At 44.3% G+C, this 25,153-nt stretch overlaps 2 protein-coding genes across 2 annotated transcripts in view; one reads left to right on the forward strand and one right to left on the reverse strand.

Annotated features, from left to right (window-relative positions):
• Positions 1 to 221: 221 nt before the first annotated feature.
• On the forward strand, positions 222 to 6,042 carry IAH1 (isoamyl acetate hydrolyzing esterase 1 (putative)). Its single transcript, XM_085056834.1, has 6 exons — positions 222 to 380; positions 1,494 to 1,546; positions 1,985 to 2,133; positions 2,968 to 3,129; positions 4,884 to 5,002; positions 5,703 to 6,042. Exons 1-6 carry the CDS (start codon positions 300 to 302, stop codon positions 5,868 to 5,870), a joined length of 732 nt encoding a protein of 243 aa, XP_084912960.1. The 5' UTR covers positions 222 to 299; the 3' UTR covers positions 5,871 to 6,042.
• Positions 6,043 to 7,740: 1,698 nt separating this feature from the next.
• The window catches only part of ADAM17 (ADAM metallopeptidase domain 17), a 35,582-nt gene continuing 18,169 nt past the window's right edge, over positions 7,741 to 25,153 (reverse strand). The window contains exons 7-19 of the mRNA XM_085056833.1: positions 23,540 to 23,629; positions 22,307 to 22,420; positions 21,629 to 21,773; positions 21,010 to 21,098; positions 18,385 to 18,537; positions 17,343 to 17,542; positions 16,219 to 16,322; positions 15,383 to 15,517; positions 14,354 to 14,484; positions 13,279 to 13,357; positions 12,035 to 12,123; positions 11,334 to 11,390; positions 7,741 to 9,736 (exon numbers count right to left, since the gene is read on the reverse strand). Of these exons, the coding sequence (XP_084912959.1) occupies positions 9,386 to 9,736; positions 11,334 to 11,390; positions 12,035 to 12,123; positions 13,279 to 13,357; positions 14,354 to 14,484; positions 15,383 to 15,517; positions 16,219 to 16,322; positions 17,343 to 17,542; positions 18,385 to 18,537; positions 21,010 to 21,098; positions 21,629 to 21,773; positions 22,307 to 22,420; positions 23,540 to 23,629 (1,737 nt within the window). The 3' untranslated portion in view covers positions 7,741 to 9,385. The remainder of the gene's footprint in view (positions 9,737 to 11,333; positions 11,391 to 12,034; positions 12,124 to 13,278; positions 13,358 to 14,353; positions 14,485 to 15,382; positions 15,518 to 16,218; positions 16,323 to 17,342; positions 17,543 to 18,384; positions 18,538 to 21,009; positions 21,099 to 21,628; positions 21,774 to 22,306; positions 22,421 to 23,539; positions 23,630 to 25,153) is intronic.

Raw genomic sequence — 25,153 nt, forward strand, 5'->3', positions numbered from 1 at the left:
TGGGGGATGCGTGAGGGCTGTGTGAGGGGATGTGTGAGAGTTGTGTGAGGGGGTGCATGAGGGGATGGGTGAGGCGCTGTGTGATGGAATGGGTCCCGGATGCCGCGGGCGCGCCCTCTCCGCGCACCTGCATCAATGAGCCTTTTAAAGAGGCGATAAAACACTGAGGAGGACAGGAACCTGACCCGGGTTTGTAAGGGGCTTTCCACCGATCCGTCCCCTTCCCTGCTGCAGAGGAAGCGGCGCGGCCGCCACCACCCCCTCCTCCCGCCGCTCCCGGCGGATGTCCGGCCGCGGCCATGGCGGTGGCGGAGGCAGGAGCCCGCGGGCGGCTCCTGCGCTGGCCCCGCGTCCTCCTCTTCGGAGACTCCATCACTGAGGTAGTGCCCGCCCGCCCCTGGCCCCGCAATTCCCGTGTGGAGCTCCCTGGCCGGCCCGGCTCCTCGTACCGGCACCGGCGGCCTAGCAGCATCCCGGCGTTGGGCCGAGCGCCGCTGCCAAGCGACAGAAAAGCGCCGGGCCGGCGGCTCTGGGGACCGCGGTGACCTCCCTGCTGGAGCCGCCGGGAGACTGCTCCTGAGGCCCTCTCGTCTGGTGGGCCTTTATAAAATTTGGAGCAGTGTAACAGAAATTGTTGAGGTCGCTGTGACAGAGGCGCGATCTGATGAAGGTGTAGCTTACGATGTTTCTGCGTCGGGCATTTTCCATGCAGGGAGCCCAGCGTGCTGCCCATGCCGTCTGCAGGGAGCTGGCAGTCTGTCCTCCCCGGCCCTGGTGCATCCCAGCTCCCGGTGTCCAGCTCGCCCAGCCTGGACACAGGTTCTCCATTGACGTGATTAGACTGCTGCCTGGTCCTTTGAGGCAGCACCAGCTTATTAGTGTTGATTTTGAGACCCTGACTTCTGTTGCGTGGGTTGTGTAGTGGGTCACGGAGCTGCTCTGATGAAAAAGTAACTGACCAAACTTTATTGGGAGATGGGTGTCTAAGCCGACTCACTGCAGAATTGTAGCAGGGAGGATAGTACAGCAGTGGCAATAAGGAGAAGGGGTTTGTTTTTCCACTTCTGGAAGAGCTGGGTATCAAACTGCACTCCAGAGTGGCATGTGGAGAGAGGATTTTGGGAGGTGCTCTTCAGAATGAAAGGATCTCAGATATAAAGTACAAAAATATTACAAACAAATATAGCAAACCTTCACTGGACAAAATGAAACTGCAGTCTGATAGTAGTCTGTATTTTGAAGGGAGCCCAGGATCTGTCCCTCTGTAGGTACCAGCCCCCAGCCCCGTGTTGCCTGGGAAGCCAGTGGTGTGTCTAGATACAACCAGGACTGTTTGACCTCTGAGGGACACAGCAGGGAGGGAGGAAACGCTGCTGCAGCAGTACCAGAGGCCATGCACAAAAGCTGTTGTGGCAGGAAGGTGCCAGTGGTGGGGCTGAGCTCTGGGGAACAAGTTATTCCAGTGAGGATCTAACTATTTTCCTTGTTTTCAGTACTCCTTCCAGGAAAATGGCTGGGGGGCATACCTTGCTGAGAGACTGGTCAGGTAAGAGCTTAAATTTCAGAAGTAATTTCTAGCCTGCAGAAAGTCATGTGGCTTTTCTAAATGAAACCAACAGTGGTTAATATTTAATGCATGTTTCTTTACTGACATTTATTTAGTGAAGTGGAACTGCCTTCTGGGCAACATGCCCAGGACTGGTGGAAATACTCATTGGGTGTTTCCACTCAATGCTTAAATGGAAATTAAAAATTCCTTAGTGATTGTCAGGCTTGTCTGTTTCTGTAGTGTAAGTAACAGGTAAATACTACACATGCAATCTGTGTGTGCATTTTCAATGCATGATTCCATTGAAAAAGCCTGTGACATCTCATTTTTCCTGAGAGGGATGGAGGCAGCCTGACAGAATGGTTCAAAGGTTGCCAAGTTTTTTTTTGGTGGACAGAGGAGAGATGTTCTTTTTGATATGTGTCTCCATTTCAGAAAATGTGATGTTCTGAACCGTGGGATCTCGGGGTACAACACCAGATGGGCTAAATTGATTCTTCCAAGACTGATCACTGAAAATACTAGTGCTGACAGTATTGTTGCAGTTACTATTTTCTTTGGAGCTAATGACAGTGCTTTGAAAGGTAGGGTAGCTTGCTTTCTGTCTTTTTTTTCCTGTGATCTGTTCTCTTAAAATGGTTTTACAGTTTAGCAGAATATTTCACAGGCCTTTCCTGCTACTTCTCCAGGAATGGATTGCTCTCTTTTCATTTATACAGAGATTTGTTTTCAGTCATTTCATTGGTATTTAAACCATGCAGTGCCTTCCATTTCTCTCCCTATCACCAAGTTTTAATATTAGAAGTGTAAATTTCAGGGTGCTCAAGACTTAGTTGTATAATGGTTGCCTGAAATTGGAGTTGGGCATCCAGCTGTTTTTGCTGTCTTAAAACAGTCTGATCAGTTCTTGGCAGATGGGCTGAGGAAAGGCAGGACAGTAGCATTTGGATTCTCTTTCAGATAAGCATAGCAGGACACAGACAGAGTCTAATCAAAATAACATCAGTGCATGAAGGACTGAGTGCCTATCCATGGGACTTTCCAGAATGTTCTCAGCATCCATGAACATTAGAAATCTCAGGGTTTTGTTCAGGTGAGGGTTTGAGGTGATTATGTGTTCTAATATTAAGATACAAAGTTGTAAAAAAAAGCATCTTAAAAAAAAGGTAACTGTTGGATTTCTTTCCCCCCCAGGCCTTACTTGCGTTAGCTGGAAATGCTGTATTTAAACTCTTGATTTGTCTGCTTTGGGTATTGAGGAACAGCGTTTTCTTACCACACCTCCTGAATCTATCACTGAGGGGAACTGCTTACTGGGAATGAGTGTCCATGGCCATACTGTGTTAGAGTTCTGTTATGCTGTGTAACAAAGCTGCAGGGAGCTCAGCACCACTGATGCCTGTGCTCCCCCCTCACAGAGCTGAACCCCAAGCAACACGTTCCTTTGGAGGAATATGCCACAAACCTGAAGAGCATGGTACAGTACCTGAAGTCAGTAGACATTACTGCAGACAGGATTATTTTGATAACACCGCCACCACTTGAGGAATCGGCTTGGGAAAAGGCATGTCTTGCTAAAGGTAAAAGAATGATGAGGATGGGTGGAATTTCAGCATTTTACCAGAAAAGTGTAAGTGACAGATCCCAGGTTGTTAGGTGATTTCCTTTGTGTGTGTGCCCTGTTGCAGTCATGTTCTCTGACTTGTTGGAAAAGGGCTGCTAACTGTTCTACTAAACAACTTTTGGATAAGCTCATGGAGTAACTACCAGCTAATTACTAACATCTTTCCAAAGTGTTGATTGATCTGTTAATGCCTAGAACTGACAGAAGTGGCTGTCTTCTAAGAACATGGGGTTTGTCAACATGTCCTAGGCAGATTACATCGTGTCCCAGCAGCTTCCAAAATAATAAAAATAATGGAAGATATCTTGGCATTGTGTGCCGTAGAAAATTTTATAGTAGGTACAGCAGATTTCACATCTGTTTGGATAAGCAGCAATATCTCAGCCAGGTTTATTTTAAAGCTAAAAAAAATCCAGTATCAGAGAATATCATATTCTAAGGATGCTAATAAAAGTGCCTGATAAAGAAGAAAAAGGTAGTTAAATGATTTCTCATTATGTTGTTTAAGCTAACTCTAAAATTAGAGACATAATAGCATAATAGTAACTTACTTTGTTACTGAGCTGCTGGAAATTGCCATAATCCCACTGACTCCAGCAGTGACAGTTAATAGCTCTTGAGAGCATGTTCTCTTTTCTGTTGGGACGCCATGTCCAGTTCTTGCACATTTATAATAAACATTTGAGTTAAGTCAGGTGAATACAGAGCTTGTACCTTAGTGGCACAGTTTTCTATAATTTAGGTGGTGTTGCATATCCTGAGTTGTGTTTTCAGTCAAAGCAGTAAAACTTTGAAGATGACCTTAAGTTTAAACTGCATTAAATTAGACAACATTATTGTATCGTTTTGCATTAGGAGGCTTTGATGTGATGTCATGTGATGTCAAATGCTGCTTATCTGGCTCCCAGCTGTCAAGGAGCACTTGTAATGTTAATTCATTTTCCTCTTAAAGCTATCCTTTTTATGGGGTAGGGAAGGAGAAAACTTGGATTTGTAGCATTGAATCTGCAAGCATCTGTCTGAAAGAGAATTCTGTCCAGGAATGGAACAAAAGGCAGGGTGATCTCAGACCATGGACCACAAATGAAGTATTGTGGGCACAGTAAGCAGCAATATCAGACCATCTGCCCTCCAGTATCAAGGAAAGTGTTCTGCCTATTTCTAGTTTAGTCAGATAGATATCAGAGCAAAGGAGAGATGGGAAGCAGAATGGTGATGTTCACAGGAGCATTCATCCAGGTGTGAAAAGTAGCAAGAGGGCTACTAGAAGGAACAGTTGCTTGTGGAAGTCAGCCAAAAAGTAGAAGGCAACTTGTAAACAGATTTCCATGTACTTAACTCTGTTTTACCTGCCATTAACAGGTGTGTGAAGGGTTTTAATCTAAACACTGCTTTTGCCTGAATCTTGACAGAAGGTGAAAGCTGTGAGCAGCAGAGTTGTTGCTGTGTGCTTGTTGCTGTTTCTTCTCTCTCACCTAATGCATCTTTGTTAGAAACAGACATTTTCCAGTGACTCAGAACCAAAGGGTGCCTTGAAAAAGACCACACAAGCTGTAGCTTCTGGCCACTTACATTGCTGTGCTTTGGATTTAGTTTGTGATTAAATCTGCTGGTTTAACAAACTGATACACATCCTGTGTGCCAGAGAAGACTGAAGTCATGCTGCAGCAGTGGCCCTTGCTGGATGTTCCCTTTGTTTTTGATTGGTAGGTGACAAACTGAACCGCTGCAATGCCACCACTGGGCAGTATGCCCAGGCCTGTGTCCAGGTCGCCAGGGAATGTGGCACAGATGTGCTTGACCTCTGGACTCTGATGCAGAAGAATCAGGTATGATGAAATCAGAAATATTTGAAACTGTCATGAATTATAAAATGCATCATTCAGCATAGAGGAACCAGTGGTGCTGCATTATCACTGAAATGATACAAAATACATCCAAATTTAGGGAAGGAATAAAATAATCCAGAGTGCATAATAGTTGGCAACCAGAAATAAAGCTTTATACAACCTGGCCATGATAGTTGGCTAGCAAATGTCCCCCAAGTGTATTTAGATGTAATAGCCTTTTCCTTGGACTTGAGTCATGGAATAGTTTGTTGGAAGGGGTCTCTGGAGGCTTCTTGTCCAACCCACTGTGCAGTGTTGGGCTAACTTCAAGGTCAGATCTGGCTGCACAAAGGTGTTGCTGATGCTTCTGACCAAATACCCAAACTCATCCATGGGCACTGGAGACCTTTCCTGTGAGCAGAAAACTCCAGTTTGGACACTGAACCTTTTCTCTCCCCTGCACTCCCTGATGCCGTAGACTCTTCAGGAGTGCAACTGATGCAGTATTTTGATTGCATCACTTAATACCATGATCTTTTCCTGATGAATAGCAGTGATTCTGCCATCAGAGCATTCTCTTAATATTTTAACAAAAAAAGTGAAAAATAAAACCAGTGTACCATGTGGCTTTGAAGAGTTACTCAAGATCTCTTTGCAGGTAGTAAATACATTAATAACATGGTTTTAACCTCCCCTGTAGGATTTCTCTTCCTATTTGTCTGATGGTCTTCATTTATCGACAAAAGGCAACAGCTTTCTAGCAGCTCAGCTTTGGTCACGCCTGGACAAAAAACTGTCAGCTCTTCCTTCACTGCTTCCTTATTGGCGTGATGTGGACCACACCAATCCCGAGGCCAGTCTTCTGTGACATCCCCTGCAGGGAGAAGCTGGGACAGCCACTGCCAGACAGAGCCAGCCCATTATTCAGCAACGTGCTGCAGATTGTCTGTCCTCAGGGAACAGGGCAGTGGGGAGTCCCCAGCAATGCTCTTCTCTGTCCCCTTCTCCTGGTCTGTGGGAGAATAAAGATGAGACCACTTGGGGTGTGTCCTGGGGTGGTTTTTCTTCATGCTGCTGTTGCCAGGATATCTGTGGGGATGAGTAGCTCTTTCCTTGGAAGACTCAGAGGAAATTGAGTCTCAGCTGCTCTGCAGCCAAGGGATACAGGCTGCCCTGAGCAGTTCCTGCCCTTGCTGAGCTTTGGGGACTGCACTGTGATTAATACCATCTACTTGCTTTAAACACTGAGGAGCTCATAAGAAGCAATAGTGTGGAGTTTGTCAAGAGCCATTAATGTCAGTCCAGAGTAACTTATTTGGATGTAATACAGCAGGAAAAGCAGTTTCCTGAGTTTTACTTTGGCTTAGGTAGTGAGAGAGTAGTTTAGAGCTGGGGTTTTAAAATTTAACTTACTCTGGCACCAGCAGCAGTTTCTTTCTACCCAGCTCCTGTGTATAGGCACAGATTTCAGACCAGTGCATGTTTTTGTCCAGCATAAAACTGGATATATGAGCTTGGAGAAACTACTAGAAAAGGTCTGCATCTCTGCTAACAAAACTGCACTCTCATGTCATTTGCCATCAAGTTAAGGAGACCTTTCAAGTGAGCTTTGGGATTCAGCCATAATTTAACAACTCATGTAAGTACTTACAGACAATGCAGGTTTTGGCCAAGAGAACACAAACTACAAAACTGCCTTTACAAACAACAAAAAAAAATTGCCTGAAACCTAGATGAAATTCAACAAATATGGAAAAAAATGGTTTGAGAAATGATTGTCTAGCAAGGCAGATAGCAGCAAAAATGATGATACAACTAGCTGTGCATAAAAATCAAAAAGTGTATCAGTGCAAATATAACCCCTCGATAATTCTGGGCTGTATTAACAGTTATGTTGACATGGAACAGGTGTGTTTATTATGTAGTGGGTGAGAGAGAGAGTAATGAGAGGCTCTCATGCTGTCCAGCACTGTAAGTGCCATTAGACTGCCTTTGCCTTGTTAAATAATTAAGACAAGTTGGCCAAGACCTGTCTCCTACTATGTGTTATAAACTGGAGCATAAGTAGTTATTTTTCATGTGCCTGAAGCCAGAGCAGAAGTGAGCTTGTATATAAATATTTATGAGTATTAAACTGGCCTACCCTTTCTGTAATAAATGCTTACAGTAAAGACTGGCTGAACAGCAGCCAGCAGCAAAAGGGGTTCCCTGTGGGAAGCTGTGGATCTTCCTGCCTTAGATGTTAAGAACAAACCATGCAAATACTGCTTTTATTTTCTGGAATACAGCTCGGCCTGGGGGATGATTCAGTGATTTCCAAGGCCTGCTCTAAATACCCATTTTCATGCTCCCAAGCACTTGGCCACTGTGTGGCTTTCACCTGGGATGTAAAGACCTTTGTGCTGCAAACTTGTACTTTACAGATTTGGTACCTGAACAGGCATTGGGAGCACACCCCCATACCTTAGGCATTAATGTGACCATATGAACTGATGTCAATCTGCAGGACACATGGCAAGACCAGCTCCAGCCCGGGCAGGAAGCAGGCAGCCCTCAGGGTGCAGGTTTGCACCACAGATACTCTGGGTCTGGCCTCTGCAGCATCCGAGCTCAAAGGAGCAGTCAGAAATCCTGGCTTATGCCTGGCTGCAGGTCAGAGTTTTAACCCAGGCTTTGACAACCAAAGCATGGAGATCTTTTAGAAGAGGACTGCACACAAACAGCTCTTGTTTACCTGATTTTTTTAATATAAAAAGCTTTTATTTTGTTGGGAATTAAATTAACTCCTCACACATGTACTTTGCACTGAATCAAAAAAAGAAAACCCTAACAAAAAACAAACCCCAAAGAAAGTTCAAAACCAGTATATAAAACATAATAGCTAGTCAGATAGGAATACCATAAGGCACACATTCAAGTACTAGTGTAACAAGTATCCTTGGGTGTGGAGGAGAGGGAGCACTCACAACTTTCCAGCACAGGTTCCGTTCCTTTCTCTCACAAATGAAAACATGGGCTTTCCACAGCCCTGCTTCCCTGTGGCTGAGTCCAGGCTTGTAACAGTTAAATGGTTCTGCCCTTGGCCACATTCTGTCAGTTTTATCAATAGATCATTGTGGGAGAAAACAGATGCAGAATGAAGGTGCTGCTGCACTACCAGGACAGTTGCTCTGTGACTCCACTGTGTCAGTCCATCTGCTACTAAGCTAAAACAATGCTCATGTGCCAGTCCCAGCTTACCTGACAGATCTCCAGGTGTACAGAAGACACCATCCAATTACCAACTTTAAACATCGCATTTTACTACCTGTGTGAGAATCTGAATTCACAAAATCTCCTCCTTATACTTACCCTGCAAGTTTTAACAAAGGTTTGTTTCTTTACTAAATTCACAATTGTTTTTAAACAAATGCCTCCTCTGCAATGGAGTGATTTTTTCCTGTCATTCATGCAGTAGGAGCTTCCAAAGGCCACAGAGACCACACAAAACTGAGCTCAGCAATTTGAGCATTTCAACAATAGTGTTGCCTATTTTAAAATAACATTTGGAGAAACATTTCTGCATCAAAACTGCTGTAAACAACAGTTTAAAATGTCCTCATCTGCATAAATGACATCTTCCTTTACACTTCTTTCTCCAACCAGACACCTGCACCACACAAACCTTAGTGCAGAGTGGAAAGCTCCCAACAAAAGCCAGGAAGGCAAGACAACCTCACCACTGAGGCAAAGAGTTTCATGCTAGAGGAGCATTTCTCATGCACCGTGTATGGTTTAACAGCCTCTGTGATCCTTTTATTTATACAGAAGCTGGACATCATAAAGCTTCTTTATTCTGATTATGCATTTCATTGCTGCAAGACTTATTTTTATCAGTTTCATTATTCTCTCTCTGTTCTCAAGGCATTTGCTTAGGCTTTTGGTTACATGTACCTTAAATTGCTAAATTATCTACTCTATTATGGAACATATTGCAGTGTTCGTTTTGGTTTTAAAAGCCCCTTAATTTTGTCTATCAGTGCTGTCAGACTACAAAATATTAAATTATAAAAAAAGGCTGATATACACAATCCAATATCCATGAGGATATTTGGTTTTGCACCACAGGTTGAAGGAAATGTTAAAGGTCAAGGAAATAGAAAAACAAATCCAAAAAGCTTCAAAAACAAGCCAGTTCTAGTTTGGATTTTCCTTTTTAAAAGATATAATGCTCTAGTAATGTAATTTAAGGAAGGTCATACACATGACCAGCATCTGCAGTAGGTCACTTCCTTATTCTCCCACTCCCTCACAAAAATATATATACATATATTTATAGAAATGAAATGGTTTCAGATCCTTGTTTTGCAGACACAAGTCATACATTTAGAAGGCAGCGGGACACTAGCACTCTGTTTCTTTGCTGTCCACCCGGTTCTGGCGCTGCAGTTTGAAGGATGATGCTTTCTCACTCCTAATGACAGGATGGTCTGTCAAGTCCTCAAAAGATTTGGCAGCCGAGCTGCTGTTTGGGAAAGGGTCCTTCTCAAAGGCGTCCTCGTCGATGTGCGAGTCGGTGCTTGGGTCCTCCTGGATAGTGTCCATGCGTTGGTGGTCCTGCTTGGGTGGCGCAGGCGCGGTGGGCGCGGCTGTCAGGGGCTGCAGCGGCTGGTGCCTGCTTGTGGCCTGCGCCGCGGGGAACGGCTTGATGATGCGAACGGAGGCTGAGTCCAGGCTGCTGAGCATCTCCACGTTCTGCAAGACACAAGCAGCAGCCACGTCACTGGCAAAAGCAGCCAGCAGTCCAGGGTTCAGTTTTTGCACTATTTTCCAAAGGGAGAAGGCACCTTCTGGGGCACCTGCACTCCTGTTGGAACAGTTTAAAGGCTGCCACACCACTCCCTACAGGCAGAAAGGCCATTTTATCTCCATTCTCTGTATAAAGCACCATAGGTGACAGCCTCAATGGGACAGGGCTCATGACTCAGCCCTACCTTCTTGGGGCCCAAATTGCTTTGGCAAAACCTAGGACTGGAATGCAAGGTCAAGCCACATGACACAAGGCTCAATGCAGGGAAACAGTCCAAGGTACAGCTTATTCCAGTCCTCCAACTTGGACAGTTCATGGTTTCATGTACAAGATGCTGCACTGAACACAGGGTCAAAGACTGCAAGGATCAGTGTCATCACAACCAGATTCTACAACCTAGATTAAATACAAGTCCACTGAGGTCTGCTTCTATTTTAATATGATTTGGAAAATATCCAGAGATGTCTAGGCATAAAAAAATCCCAAAGGACCTCAGCAAATGCTAATACTGGGAAGGATGAGATGTTTACCTGCTACCATTTCCCAACCGCTCCATCCTCAGCAGATTCAAAAGACACAAAATCTGTTTGTTAAACTGATGATGGTGCAAAGGAGCCCATTGGCTATACTGGTGCTCTCCTGCCTCTGGGATTTTCTCGACTGAATGCAGGTAAGAAGCACTAAGGTAACTTTTCTCATGGCATTCAAGACCAGCTATGGGGCACTCAAACTAAGATCACCCTCAATTCGATCAGTAGATGACAGAGGCAGTCTGCCTCAGTGGTTTCTCACCTCAGTATGCTTCCTTCAATGGTTGTACAACAAAGACCTCTGCAGGGCTTTTTCCCCCTCCCCTTACAGGCCATTACCTTAATTGAATATTTCAGTTCTTAATAGGAACTGAATTGTCAAAGTACAGGAAAGGATACCCAAAACTCCATATTACAAGGTGCCCTGTGCTGGACTGTAATTAAAATTTTTCTTGGCACTTTTTTGTTCTTCCCCTCTGTCAGCTCAGTATCTGTGAGGTGAGACGTGTCACCAATGAGCCCCTTGAGCAATGGGGAGGCTGTAGCACATCTGGCCACTAGAAGCTGACTCCTGCAAACAGCCATTCTGCAGCCAATTTTGCAGAGATTTTTAAGCCTCAGTGACACCCCTTGGCTGGGAACAAGCAGCCTGTGGCTGGCACTGCTGAGGGCACTGTGCTGAGGGGATACCAATGGGTGAAGCTGTGCTCTGCAGAGCAGAGCAGCTTCCAGCCCCAGAGAGTGTCCTGCCCCTCTCTGCTGCACCAGAGTGGCTCTGTCAACAAGGCACAGCTCTTGTATCAGATCCTGCCACGCTGCAGTGCTTGCTAAGAGTGAACATAGGCTTGTTCAGAAAGCAACTTCCCCTCACATGGATTCACCCCTCTGCAGCATGGGGCTCCGGGGCTCTGTTACTACTCTTTTGGTAAATACTCCACAGACACCTGAGGTTCAGGTTTTCCAATACACATGGGACAGCCTTCTGCCAATTCAGACATAGACAGCAACTTACACTGGGGCAAAACAGGGACTTTGTGTTCTCCTCATACTGCTTGTCCAATTTCTTGTCCTGTTGAAAAACACAAAATAAGAAAGTTAATTTCCCTATGGCAAGGTCTCCTTTTTCCTGCAGGGACACAGCACTGTGTGGGATTCTTTTCCCTTCCCCTATTTCCCATGCCTTCCCATTCATCCCAGGAGTGCTTGTGGGCACAGCACGCCTTTGCTCTAAGCCCACACTGCTGTCAGCACCAGCACGCTGTCAGCACGCTCCCAGCTGCCATGTGCTCACTCTCTGTCTTTACCCATCCACCCAAGCTCAACTAAGATCACTTCCCACTCTGGGTCTCCCCTCAAACTGTGGGTGACATATTTCTTTGCAGGGCTTTAGAAGACTGTTTTTAATGATACAGATACCAAAATTATACTTGGGTAGAATTCAGAATGCAGGGAAAGAAAATCTGCCTGGGAAAGAATGGGAAAGGCTCCAGGGAATAGTCATGGGAGCGCTGGGTCTGCCAGGGCCTGGCAGAGTTTAGCAAGAGTTTTGCCTACTGAAGGAGCAGTAAAAGCTTTACATATGCTGGATTTCCCCCCAGGGTTTGCTAAAAGCTTCCCATCATTTTCTCCCACAGCCATCTGGCATTTCACATATGAAGGGTGTTCTCACAGCAAAATCCAACAGAGCAGTCATCTCAAAGACAGCTTACTCACCACACAGTGCACAAGGATGCTGAGAGGAATCCAAAACAGTAAGGAGAAGACAAGCACAGAGCCCACTATATTATCCGCTAGGAACTTCCCTGTGAAACCAGTTCAAATCTGTCAGTTACCTACCAAATACTGTTTCATGAACACACACATCTATCCCCCTTGTGCAGCCACTGCTCAGGCAAGTGAAGCCTCAGAATTGCTGAAAGCACAGGCTGCCTACTTTGGAGTAGACAATGATAAAATTATACAATTTTAGAAAATTTTATCCATTATGTTAATAACAGGTTTTTCTCTGTTTTTCTCTGATGAGAAATGCTGTAAGGCTGTAATATTTAATATGGATTGTTTTGGAACAGCCTATACTGAGCCAGCCACTCTCACTTACACACGACACACTGTGAGTCCAATTACCCAATTCTGATGTAACAGTCACGTGATCTCTACCTGCCTCCACAAACAAAATATTTGAATGTCAAAGATTCAAACAGTGCCTCTATCCAAGCAGGCTAAGCGGCTTTATCAATTACCTAAGAAGCAATTTTTTGTCCCTGAAACTTGAAATTGGAATCCCCAACACAGATAATTGCACTGTGCAGGCCCAGCAGTACCATGAGCACACACAGTTAGGGCTCGTGACAGAACACCAGCATAACCATTGGTTTTGTCTGATGCCAGTAACAGAGCAAGACACCAGGGGTGACACCTGGGGTGAGGGGACGCCTGTTTGGGTTGCACAGTTGGGATCAAGACCAAGGAGGCCCACTCAGTCATAGGGATTGACTCAGCACAAGCACAGCTTGAAGTGTGTGACCTCTGGTTTTCTTAAATGACAAAGAAAGAAAGGGTTCCCCTTCTGGTCTGCTGACATTTAAATCCTATTGAGAGGCCCACTTTATATCCTGCTGAATCTAGCTGACCTCTAAAGAGACTGACTGTTTTTTCTTTTTCTCTAATTGACCTAGTTCTTGGTATTCAGACAAGAAGCTATTGTCTGTTTCACAAGCTTGGAAGATGCCTAGGAAAAATGGAGGAGAAAAATGTAAAATGATCCCACATCCTTTCAGCTTTAAAAGGTGAGATCAGTATTGTCAAACTTCAGGCAAAAATATACTTGGATGTATCCCTAGCACAGTTACTATCTATCTACCCTTGCACATGGGTGAGTAAATCTAGCCCCTCCAAAACTTTAGAGGTTTAGGTCATGAACTCAAAAGCCCCCCAAAGGATATGATTATGTATCTTACCAAAAGTATTGATGCTGAGTTGGTCTATGAAATCCCAAAATCGTTCAATCACGTCCTGTACTTGCTTCTCACATTTGCCCTGCAAAAGTAACAAAATAGTCTTATGCTACCTAAGCATTAAGTACTGCCTTCTTGGAGAGGGAGATAAAATGATGGTAGTGAAATGAGAACTAGACACAGCATGACTTCATTTACATTCTGAATTTAGATTTACATTAATGCCCAATAGCAGCAGTCCATTTTTACTGCCTTTATTTTTATCAAACCAGTTTCAATTTGATTGGTGTCTGAATCAGATCACATTTGAATGTTTGAAATACGCAAAATCCACCTCACCTTTGGCCCATATTAGGGGACATAAAACAGAAGTTTCTGGAGAGATTTAAACAATAGAAGCCTCAGTTCCCATTATCCACAAAGAAGGCTGCATCTCTCAGGAGCCCAAGCATACAGGCAAACTCACTCCCAGATTTGGCTGTGCTGGTTTAACACAATAGAACCTTGGTCTTCCAGTTCTGCCAGCAGGACTGAGGCATGCCCTTCCAAATTCACTTCTGTTGACACCCAGTTTAGCTCCAGTCACTTGTCTGGAGCTGGGGTCTGCAGATGGTTGTGCAGCTGTACTATGCAAAAGGCCACTTTTCCATGGCCAGCAACCCACCAGCCTCCCCACCACAGGCTCACTGCCCCTTTCAGATACTGACAGCTGGATTTGCATGTGATTGCTCCCTGACCTGAATTACTGGAGTAAAAATTAATTGGGCTAATGGGAACAACTGGAAAGGCAAGCGCTGCAAACCCAGCCGAGCTTACAGCAGTGCTCAGTCCCCTCTTTCATGCAGGGTACCAGCTGGCTGAGCTGCGGGGAGCAGCAGAAGGGGGTAATGAGCAGCTGCAGAAGGTAACAGCTTCCCCTTGCATGGGTCTCTGCAGAACTCCAACACCCTTTGATATTTACCCTGTGAAGAGGTACTTCAAACCCATTACTCTGCTCAAGCTTTGGCTTCTCTTCCCCAGCACAGTTCTCCTCCCTGAGGACTCAGACACGCAGCAGAGCAGAGCTGGGCACACTTACATTTGTGTCACAGAAACCCACAGTGCAAGGCTTCCCTTTGCGCAGGAACAGGAACTGGTCATTGGCATCCACGTACGGCGTGCACCTGTCCTGCTCGTCCCGGCAGCACACCTTGCAGGAATTATCTGTTTCTGTAATAAAGCAGCAAACTCATTCCTTAGAAGCACAAAGTGTCACCTGCAACCCACAATTCCACATGTCCCCTGGCTGAGCATGGTCGTCACCAGCTTCCCCACAGGGAAGGTAGGACGGAGTGACAATCAAGCCTAAAACTTAATCACATGCCCTGTGCAACGTATTAGGGGGTACAGGGGGATCAAGTACTCCAAGATGGTACCCCAACACTGCAGGAATCAACAGGCCAGTGAAGAGGTTCTGAACACATCCAAAAAGACAAATTTACATATTTCTTGGGTTCTGAGTCCTCTAGGCACCTTTCTCCTTGGCTGTGCCCTCCATCTCAAACAGCAGGGCTCACAGCAATTCCTTGTGTCGCCCCTGTGAAGCTTTCGTCCTACTCCCTGCTGCTTTACCACACTTAAGGGACAATATGGAGAGCAAGGGAGCAGGAAAACTCACTGGCAGAGTATTTGACAGGCAGGTTAGCAGGGGATTCTATGTTCTTAAGGCACTTTAATCACTTTGAAATCTTTCTCCAACCACTTGTTGGAGGCCACTACTCCTCTGCCAGATGCTGGATCCAGAGGTTGGCTGGGATCTCCTTATAATCCCTTCTGTCCATCTGTGGCAGAGCTGGAAGGTAGGAGAGTGTCCTCTCCTCTAGCTGGACTGTCAAACCGTAAGTCTCATCTTAAGGTCTTCAACCCAGCCCACCAGAAGACAGGACATTCACATCCCCTTTCTAAACAGAAAACAGTTGACAAAACCCAACGGTTTGAACTTTTCCAGAAACCACAAATTCAGCCCTCCAACAGGCCAGCCCACAGTGAAGCCAGCACTCTGCAAGGAGCAGAGATGAAATACAAATTTCAGTCCCATTACTGTTTCAATTCACTTTGTGTCACCCACCATTGCACGCACACGACCGCAGGTTCTTCTCCCTCTCGCAGAAAGGGACGCACTCCCCATCCTTGCACTTCCCCATGTCCACGCAGACTGTGTCATCCGGAGCATTCCCTGGAGGGGGACACTCGCTGCTGTTCCCTACAGATGGAAGTCAGCAGAGTGGGAGGACTGTGTTAGAGCAAAGGGCAGAGCACCTAAGTGTGCAGAAGAAAAAAAGGAAAATAATGGAAATATAGACTAATCCCAGGAAAACTCCAATAGCTTCTTGTTGGCTTTCACCTGCATGCTGCCTGCCAGCTGCCCTGAGAGGCAGCAGAAGCTATGGAGGCTTTCAGCAGCTCAGGCATTGTGGCACTGGCAACCAAGCAGTAGATGCAGACCCTGGAGCCTCCTTCAGCAAAGCACAGACTCTGACTTGACTCCCAGCCTCCAAGTAGGATTATGAGAAGGAAGTAAACAAGTGGGGAAGTGAAGCAGAGTTGTAGTAATTCCACCCTTTCTATGGCAGAATACATTCTTGTCCCCTCCCAGTTACACACACTGTTTTGCTTTTTTTTTTCTTTTAAGGGAAAGAAGCAAAACAACAGAAAAACAAAAACAAAAAAGAAAAAGGCAAACAAAAAGCAACATTTTTTATGTTCTTCTGGGCAATAAATCACAATGAAGTGACTCCTGAATTACAATGAAACTCATTATAGGAGCATGTTGTGATGCTTAACTGGTCTCCAAAATTACATGTACCGGATGACTAAAGGGCACTAGACTGAAAGCAGGTTGAACAGGACACTGGGCCTGGAGCACTTGGCTAGCTAACATACAGGGCACAGAACACATCCTACCAGTGCAAAAAGACTCTCCTTTACAAGTGGCATTTATGGCTTCTTGGCATTTCTTTTGTGCACTTTCAAACTGGCAGCCTTTACAGCAAGGACTGTTCCGGTCACTGCGGAAAGATTAAAATGAAAGAAATACATATTAACCTACTTTTTTAAAAATAAGTACAAGGGCGACAAAGCCAGAGAAAAAAAATGTTTTGGAAAAAAAAGCTACTTTTTGGAGACTGACTCACTGATTCAACCCTTGCCCTGTCTGCCCTCTCCCAAAACCACCTTTCTACACACCCACTCACTCTTCATGTACTGAAGGTAAAATACAGAAAGAGCAACATATTGAGAGACAACACAGTGACCCTTGTATTTATTCAAGGCACTTGGATCCTCCTCTTGTCACTTGCTGTGCAACTTAGGAGAAGATCTTTCACCCTTTCCTTCCCCAAACATTTCTCCCCCTTCTGTTTGTCCTGAAGGTTTCCTACTTTGTATTCTGCACTGTCTTTATTTTCATTGTTCTCACCTAATGCAAGAAGGCCCTTAGTATAAAAACACTCATTAAAACTGATGGATTTTCTTGCTGAACAACAGGAGCTGCACAAGCTCTCTGTTACATGGTGTAGGGCTGAACTATGAACAAACAGATTGGACACTGCATTGCAACAGGGCCATGAACATCCAAAAAAGCAACAAGAGAAAGGGGAGTCATTTAGAGCACTCACTGTATTGTCTGCTCAAACATATTTTGCAGCAGTCTGGAAATACCAGTATGTACCAGTGTAAAAAGCCACCTTCCAATACAAACAAAAATTGTATTTGCACAGGAAGTTTTCACAGGAAATTTTTAATGCTTTTTGATTGCCTAAGTTTGCCTAATAATAGTAATAACAATGGCAACACAATAATAATTTTCAAGCCTGTGCCTCTTGACACTTCTCAGGAAAACAGAATGCTATAAAAATTAATGTGTGCACACAGAATCCTTTCATGAAATCTTTTACTGTCATGAGCTCACCTGTTTAGCCTTAAAGCCACGAAAGAGGCCTGGGATGCTGCAGGTGGCTTGAAGAGTTTTCAGCCCAGCCCATCATTTTCTCCCGCGTAAAGAGAAGCTGCAGCTCATTTCCCCTTACCTGCACTTGGCACCATCTTTCAGTTTACAATCTGCAGAGCAGCAGGGATCAGCCAGTTGGTACAAGAGGCCAGGATCACATTCCTCTCCTTCATCCACTCTGGAGTTCCCACATACTTTGTTGTTGCGCTCTTTGAAGCACTCCTGGGCCTTGATCTCTATGGTCCTATGGATGGATTTTTTGCTGCAGCTTGAGAACATCTGGAGAGTCACAGGGGAAAAGAGCAGCACTGAGTGCACCCTTCTGTCAACAACTGGCATCAATAGGGCCACAACCTCCCTATGCCTCTGAGTTCAGGCATCCCAGAAAGCAATTATTCCCTCTACACAGTTTGAGACCTTGGAAACATTTTAAGATGGGAAAGTAAGATTTGGGTCCATAATGGACACTGCTACACACTGCAGGGACTCCCCAGCACAGTCTGGCTCAGAGACAGCTCCAGCCCTCCCACAGCTTCAGGGCTTCAGTGGCCCAAGAATGGGATGTGAAGCTGCAGCAAGAGGCACAGACTACACTGCCTCTGGGCAGTGGAGCTGGGCACGAGCCAAGGCACGAGCCAAGGCATGAGCCACACACAGGTCAGCCCAGACTGCAGACCAATCATCCCCTGATAATCTGGGTTTCTCATCTGTAGGACAGGCACAAGGCCAACTCCACACTGCCAGGGCAAGCTTCCACCATAGCTGTGGCGCCTGGCAGCCCCTCTCCAACAGCTATGGACCACCCCAATGCTGTGTGGTACTGAAGGTCCTGGACTGGACTCTTGCTGATGACTTGCTTGTAGCAGCAGATGGCCACAGCTATTTGCAAACAGCTAATTAAACTGCACCTTGACATGCCATGAACTCCAGTGAAACCCAGATTCCAAAGATAAGCTTATCTTGCAGAGAACCCAACTGCATGCAAATGTTTTCTTATGGCTAATCCATTACATTCTGATGGTTTCAAACTACAGGAATCATTAACTAAATAGATTTGCCATGCAAAGGGTCACTGACCATAGCAGATACTTTTGTGTTGATGGAAAACTAAACAACCATACCTTGTTGTTTTCATGATCCCCACTGACAGCAATAGGATACATGACATACTTCCCACCCTGGTCTTCAGTGGGGGCACACTCTGGCAGACTGTCAGGATCATGCTCTGCTCCAAAGTTATGTCCAAGTTCATGTGTTGTAACCAGGTCAGCCTCCTTTTTTGAACATGGAAAAACAATGTTGAAAAAAATTAGTCTGAGCAGTAAAGGACAGAAGATCCCAGCTACTTCCAAGCCACCAGCATACTATGTGTCTTGGATTGATGATATGATAATCCTTTATCCCCTATCGTTGGCTTATATGCCCAAGAAAGAAAAAAAAGTGTAAAAATGTGTGGTCCTGTCTCTTTAACTGCACCCAGCCGCAGAGAGAAACGCGGGTTGTTTTGAAAACATTTTCTCCAAGCCTCGCTCCGGGAGAAGATTCGTCGCCCGGCAGAGACTGCGTGCTGGACGGGGGTCGGAGTGAGCTCTGTTCCCGTTTTTTCCATTCTTCTTCTTTTTTCCTCGTTCGGACCCCTTCTCTTCGATCTGCTTTGCCACCCGGAGACCCAGGAGGGCCAGAAGACAGCAGAGCTCTCCAGGGAGCTCCACCCGGCCCCGGGTGGGGGGCGAGGAGGAGAGGAGCTGCGTCTGAGAAAAAGACTTTTTAATCAGGTTAAATAACTGCCTTTCACCTTGTTTTTTCCCCTTCCCCTGTGCCTTGCAGGGCACTCTGCGTAGTTTTGTTAAATAAATAGTTTTTTCTTCACTTCCATCTAAGAAGTTCTGTTGTGGGTGGGGGAGGGGGTGTCGGGGCCCTTCGCTCTCGGAGGAGAGAGTCTTATCATTAACCCGGGACACTATGATACACCAAGATGGTTGGGAATTTCCTGTGAAAATTTTTCTATTTTCAGAAGTGGAGAAATGAAGGTAAATAAAATTGCAGTCCTTTTCAAAGTCAAGTTCAAGGACTAGATCTGAACATTAAATCACTGTTAAAGGCAAAAGCCTGTCCTAGAATACCAATTCAAGCTTGTTTTCAAGGCAATGCAGATGCCTAAAATATAAAAATTTGCTTTTAAGCAGCTGGAAGGCATAAAAAGTCAAAACAAAACCCAATCCAAACACCAGCTACTACAATTACTCAATCTCTTGTTTAACATATCTTGCCATTAGAATTATTTCTTCTAAATGGATGATGACATTAGGAGTGCTGAATGAACTCTGCTATTGAATGATTTCTAGGAAAGACACCTACAATTGTGGCCCAACAGGGATGGATTTCCAACACCATTTATGCAAGACAGGCCTGTCTGTGCTGAGGATCCCAAACCGGCTCTGCTCGCTGTGCACCTCCCACGGCACCTTCCCCTGCAGATGGTGTCAAGCTCACAAGGTGACAACCACAAATTAAACTCACACAGAAATAAAGGTAACCACAAGGAGACCAGGCAGCTCTGGAGAGGAAACATCACTGCAGCTGCTGTGTGGGCACAGGAAGCACCAAACACTGCCATGAGCTGCCCTGGTCTGTGTCTAAGCATGGCTAATGTGGGAGCCAGAGACAGGAGAGCTGCCCAGGCATCCCTTCTATGCTTCACTGTGTTTCATTTGGAGAAGAGTTTTAAGAAGGTTGTTTTGTTGTTTTTTTTAAACCCAAGTGGACACCATGTGGCACTTTCCCTGTGAAACCACTGTGAACCATCATCCCAAGCCTTGAGCCTGCCTGCCACTGGGAAGACAGAAAACTCAACTTGCTTTGTAATCCAAGGCAGAACTCCAGTCTGGAGACTGAACAACAAATGCAAATAGCGTGGCAACAGCTAGAGCTCTCTGTCAACATCCCTCTAACACAAAGCTTTACTGTCTATTTCTCCTATCTTCTTGACAGTTTCTGTGCCAAGTTTTAGCCCACGCATCAATTAAAAATTCCTACTATAATCATGCTACAGAAAAGCGCAGCTGAGAAGCCAGCAGAAGTCAGCAAAAGCGAAATATGCCCAACTGCAAAGATTTCATGGATGCAGATATAGGCACTGCTCTGGTGTCTTTACAAGTGAGACAAAGCTCATATTCAGGCCTTTTGTGTATTTACTGTCTCATAAATTATGGAAAAAAGTCCAGAAAGCATCAACTTACATTAAACTTAGTATTAGCATTAATAAGCCCTGTGTATTACACTGTTCTCTGCACTAGTTACTCAGGACACACAAAAATCAGGTGCAGGAATTTCATTAAAAAGCTCAAACTAAACCTTCTATTTTGCCTACTTGTTCTGTTTGAGGATTTGTTTTGTTAGAGTTTTGTTGTTTGAGGATTTTTTTGTTAAAGGAAACTACATTTAAATTCATATTTAGACATCAAAAACCTGTTATATCTAGCAAACTACAGCTCCTATGAGACACTAGCTGTTTCCTCACTCCTGTTTCACAGTAAAATAAATCTTCAATTCCATTCAGTCCTGACTCCCCTTGTCAGCTACAACAGAGAAGGTGATTTTTGGTTTGTGATCTACATACTTGTCCCCAGGGATCTGACTCAAATAGAAAGCCAGCAGCTCATTTCTGAGAGAGCACAGACGCTTGTCACAGTCCCATGGCACACATCACCAGCACACACACATGTACGAGGAGGATACTCTCTTACCTTTGTGAGAATGGTCTTCCCATAGTTCTTGGTGCTGGTCAAGCCACTGTTCAGATAGATATCCTTCTTTGCAATTTGACTGTAATAAGCTATAGAAGTGAGAAATAAACAAATTAAAATTGAAAAACTTTCTTCTTGGGCTTCAGGGTACTTTTGGGGAGAGAGGGATCCTTGTCTGGGGAAATAAACAGCTTTACTGTTCTCACAGGCTCACTAGTGAGACCCTGCCTCTTGCCAGTTTTTGGAGCTGGGAATCTTTCAAGCACAGCTCCAACAGCTCATGTATTGCAGTAAAGGCAAAACCAGCAGAAATTTCCAAGAGACAGCATCTGTCATTCCAGAACCGCCGCAGGATTCACCCACACAAAGCAGCCCTTAGAACTGGGTTTTTTCTATACAGCTTGTTCACACCACATAGCTTAGTGACTTTGTTTAGTGACTTTTATCCTTTCCTCTTTTTCCAGCTCCAGCCAAAAGAGGCCATCCCTTCTATGTGAAAAAACAACTACTAGAGTCTATGCAAATAACCCAACATTCTCCATCGAAGTTGGAGAAAAGAATTAAATAACAAAAACTAGCTTCCAAACCACAACTGGGACAAAAGAAAAAGAAGCCTTGCCTTTGGGACAAATGCCACCATGGCTGTTAGGTCTGGGAGAGCCAACATAAGCCAGTCCAAGTGTTCCCATGTCAAAATCTTGATACGTGAAGAGATGAGCAAGGCACACATGAGCTGCTTTCTCAGCAATATCAAAGCTAAATTGCTTTAAAAAAAAAAAAGGGGTCAAATCTCTGTTAGACAGTTTACAATGCATGTTAGAAGTCTAAGATAAGAACATTTATCCAATGTGCCAGACAGGTACTCCCCAAATCTGGTTAAGTCAGAAAACAGCAGCTGTTTAGCTGTCCTAGAGAGCTGCAGGAAATTAATCTAGTGTCCAAATACACTGTACATGTTCATTCAATAACTTGTCTATTCATTTTCCCTTTTCAGAGGGAGGGCAAAGCCAAGTACAATAACTTGATGAAGGTTACAAGGCAGCCAGTCTCAGGGCCAGACACATGAGGATTGCCTTTCTGACTCAGACCACATTAATAAGACTAACTGATGTCTGCTCTGTAATTATGCAAGGGAGCCCTTTACCACAGGCTACAGGGTACAGCAGCTGGTTTGACTGTGTGTGACATTTACACATCATGCAGAAGGAGCAGAGGACTTTCACCCATTACTAAAGAGCAGCCATATGACTGAGTAATTCTCTGTAAGGGGTATGATTTTTCAAGGGTTACAACCTACCTCTAGCAGCATTTTCACATCCCACGCATCTTTCTTATCATCTGGGTAACTTCTTGCCATATTGTAATGTTTTTCTCCAGGTTTTACAGCATTTGGCTCATTGTGGATGATAATCTACATTTCAAAAGGGCAACAATAGTGAAGAGGAATTTTGGTCAATTTTATAGCTACAGAAAAGGTTTTGATGTAATTTTAAACATCTCAATAGATCTGTAAGGAGAAAAATTCAGACTCAGCGTGATTCTAGTATTAACTTTCCAACCTCTGCTAAATCATAACTACATTGTAAGTAACCCTTTTACAGAGTAACATCAGAAGTTTTCACTGTAAAATTCTGTTTTGAGATTAATTTTACTTTTAGAAAAACCCCAAGAGAAACAAATACAGAGCAACAGATTTTGTTAGGACAAAATTTGTTCTAACAAACAAAATAACAGATTTTGTTAGAAAAACAAATACAACCGGTACAAATAACCCCAAATAATTTAAAAGTTCTAGCTAACCAAAAGGTGTTTTTTACTTACTGCAACTTTCCTAGTAACCCAGAATTAGTTCATCATGTTCTCTACCTCCTCCCTGCCCTATTAATGCTCCTTCCTTGTTCCTGCAGACCTTTTCCCAGCAAAGGGGCAGCTGGCTTGTACCATGTCCCACACCACAACTCTTGCAGTATGCTGATCTGATGGATTCCTCCTGGTTTTAATACCCTTTTCCAGATTTCTGTGCATTAACTCTAAGACATCATCATACAAGCTGAAGTCACTACATTCCATGTGTCCATACACCAGCCTCTACACTACCATGATGTCTAATGGAGTCATCAAAGCTCTTCAGGCAAGATTTGCGTGTTTTCACCTGTGTTTCAAGCCCACTCAGGCTTTGCAAGTCAAGCAGTAGCCACAGACAGAAGTATGAAACAAATGCATGAGTATGTCTGACAGAAACAAAACTTGCTCGTATTCCAGAAAAAAGTACTTTTGAATTAAGAATAAGTCTGGAAATATTCTCCCTGAAAATTCACATCTCAAACACTGCAAGGAACTGAAAATGGGCACCATGTGTTAGATCATTAATGCTACCACTGGCAAGATGCTATGTCAGAGTGTTCCTGGCTGAAGTTAATATTGTAGGATTTTATTATTTTACCTCTAACCCGAACAAAATAATCAGAAAACCTGCTATCTAAACCATCTTTCTTTAACTTGGAAGCCCTCTGCAGAGTCCAGTGAATACCTGCTCTATCTGTATGCCGTACCCGTTGAAGGTTCCATCATCCCAGGAAGTGTTTCGGTAGATGTCATCTACTCTGTCTATCAATTCAATCTGTGCAGAAGAGAGAAACAAGTTACTCAGTCGAGCTTCCATGTAGTGAAACAGAAACTGCAACACACTTGCAAACAGTCGGTTGAATTAAAACTGAACCTCATACAAGGTAACAGGCAAACTCCCTGGATCCAAGTACTGTTGGTTTTGGATCAGTATTATCCAATATACTTGAAAATTTTCCACCATAAATAGTAGCACAATTTTTTCCATTTATCACTTTTTTTGTGCAGTGGAAGAGCAATAATATTAAGAACAAGACATTTTGGGAAACACTTTGTTCAAACACTGATTTTCCAGATTTTTTTGAGGGGAAGGGCAGGGGAAGGAGCTGTTTTTACTGCTTTGTTTTAGCAAAGTGCTTAACTAGTTTAACTGACCCCCCAGGCTTGCTTCCTTCACCCAGCCAAAAACCTATTATTTACCTCATTATGGTTCAAGCACAAAGTTCCAGAAAGTCTCTTGTCAGTGCTCACAATCAATACCTCCCTTTTCAAGCTGTTCTCTTAAAAAAAAAAAACCACCTTCTACTAAATATAAACCACCAAACTTGCTGAGAATGAGAAGTAACATTCAGAGCCACTCAATAATAGTTTATGCTTTAGTTTTCCAATCACTGTGTTGTTAATAGTACCCATCTACCCAGGAAACACAAGAGGGGTCAGCCTCAGCACATGTCAGATGCTGAGATAAGAGCACCTCTGCAAACACACCAAATGAGGGCCCCTTACCTGGAGAATATATAAACATTTCTGGGGACAGAAAGGTCAAAAAGCCAGCAAATGTGGGACAGAGTGATTAGCATTTCAAAGAGTCAAGCTCAGAAAGAGACTTTTGACAAACAACAGGCTCCAAACTTCTTTTCATTTGGTTTTGTCTCCAGTCCCCAAACCCCCATACTCGCCAGTTCTGCTGAAAGGCTGTGGCTAGGCCTTGTTCTAGTTCACAAAAACCTGTCAGACCAACAACCCTAGCGTTTTGCCTGGGTCACTTGGTAATTGGTACACACAATGGAGCCCTGATTTCCTGAGGATGGCTGAACACCTGCTTGATGATGGGAAGCAGTGAATTAATTCCCTTGTTTTGCTTTGCTGCTGTGAACAGCTTTTGCTATTAAACTGTTTCTGTCTCAGCCTACAAGTTGTCCCACCTTTACCCTTCTGATTCTCTTCCCATCTCATCTGTAAGGAGGGAGCAAGTGGCTGTCTGAGGCTGAGCAACCTACTGGGGTTAACCCGTAACACCCATGTACAACCAAATTGTTTACTGGGCCTGCTTCTAATTTTATTGTTTTGTACAGAGAATCCTGAAAGAATTTGGAAAATAAAATATATGAGTTCCTTTAACCTCTCATGAAACATGGTAGAACTTTAAAGATGCTCAAATCATTTACAGTGGATTTCAAAATCCAGGAGACTCTAGAGCTCTGACTGGGAAAAGAGAAAATGGCATAACCAACAGAAGTACATTAAAGGAAGGAATTTGCTAATAAGTGAAATTTGAAGACTACTGAACTATATTATT

This window comes from Lichenostomus cassidix, chromosome 3, assembly GCF_008360975.1.
Source record: "Lichenostomus cassidix isolate B80296 chromosome 3, HeHo_3.0, whole genome shotgun sequence".
In the NCBI taxonomy this organism is placed as follows: Eukaryota; Metazoa; Chordata; class Aves; order Passeriformes; family Meliphagidae; genus Lichenostomus; species Lichenostomus cassidix.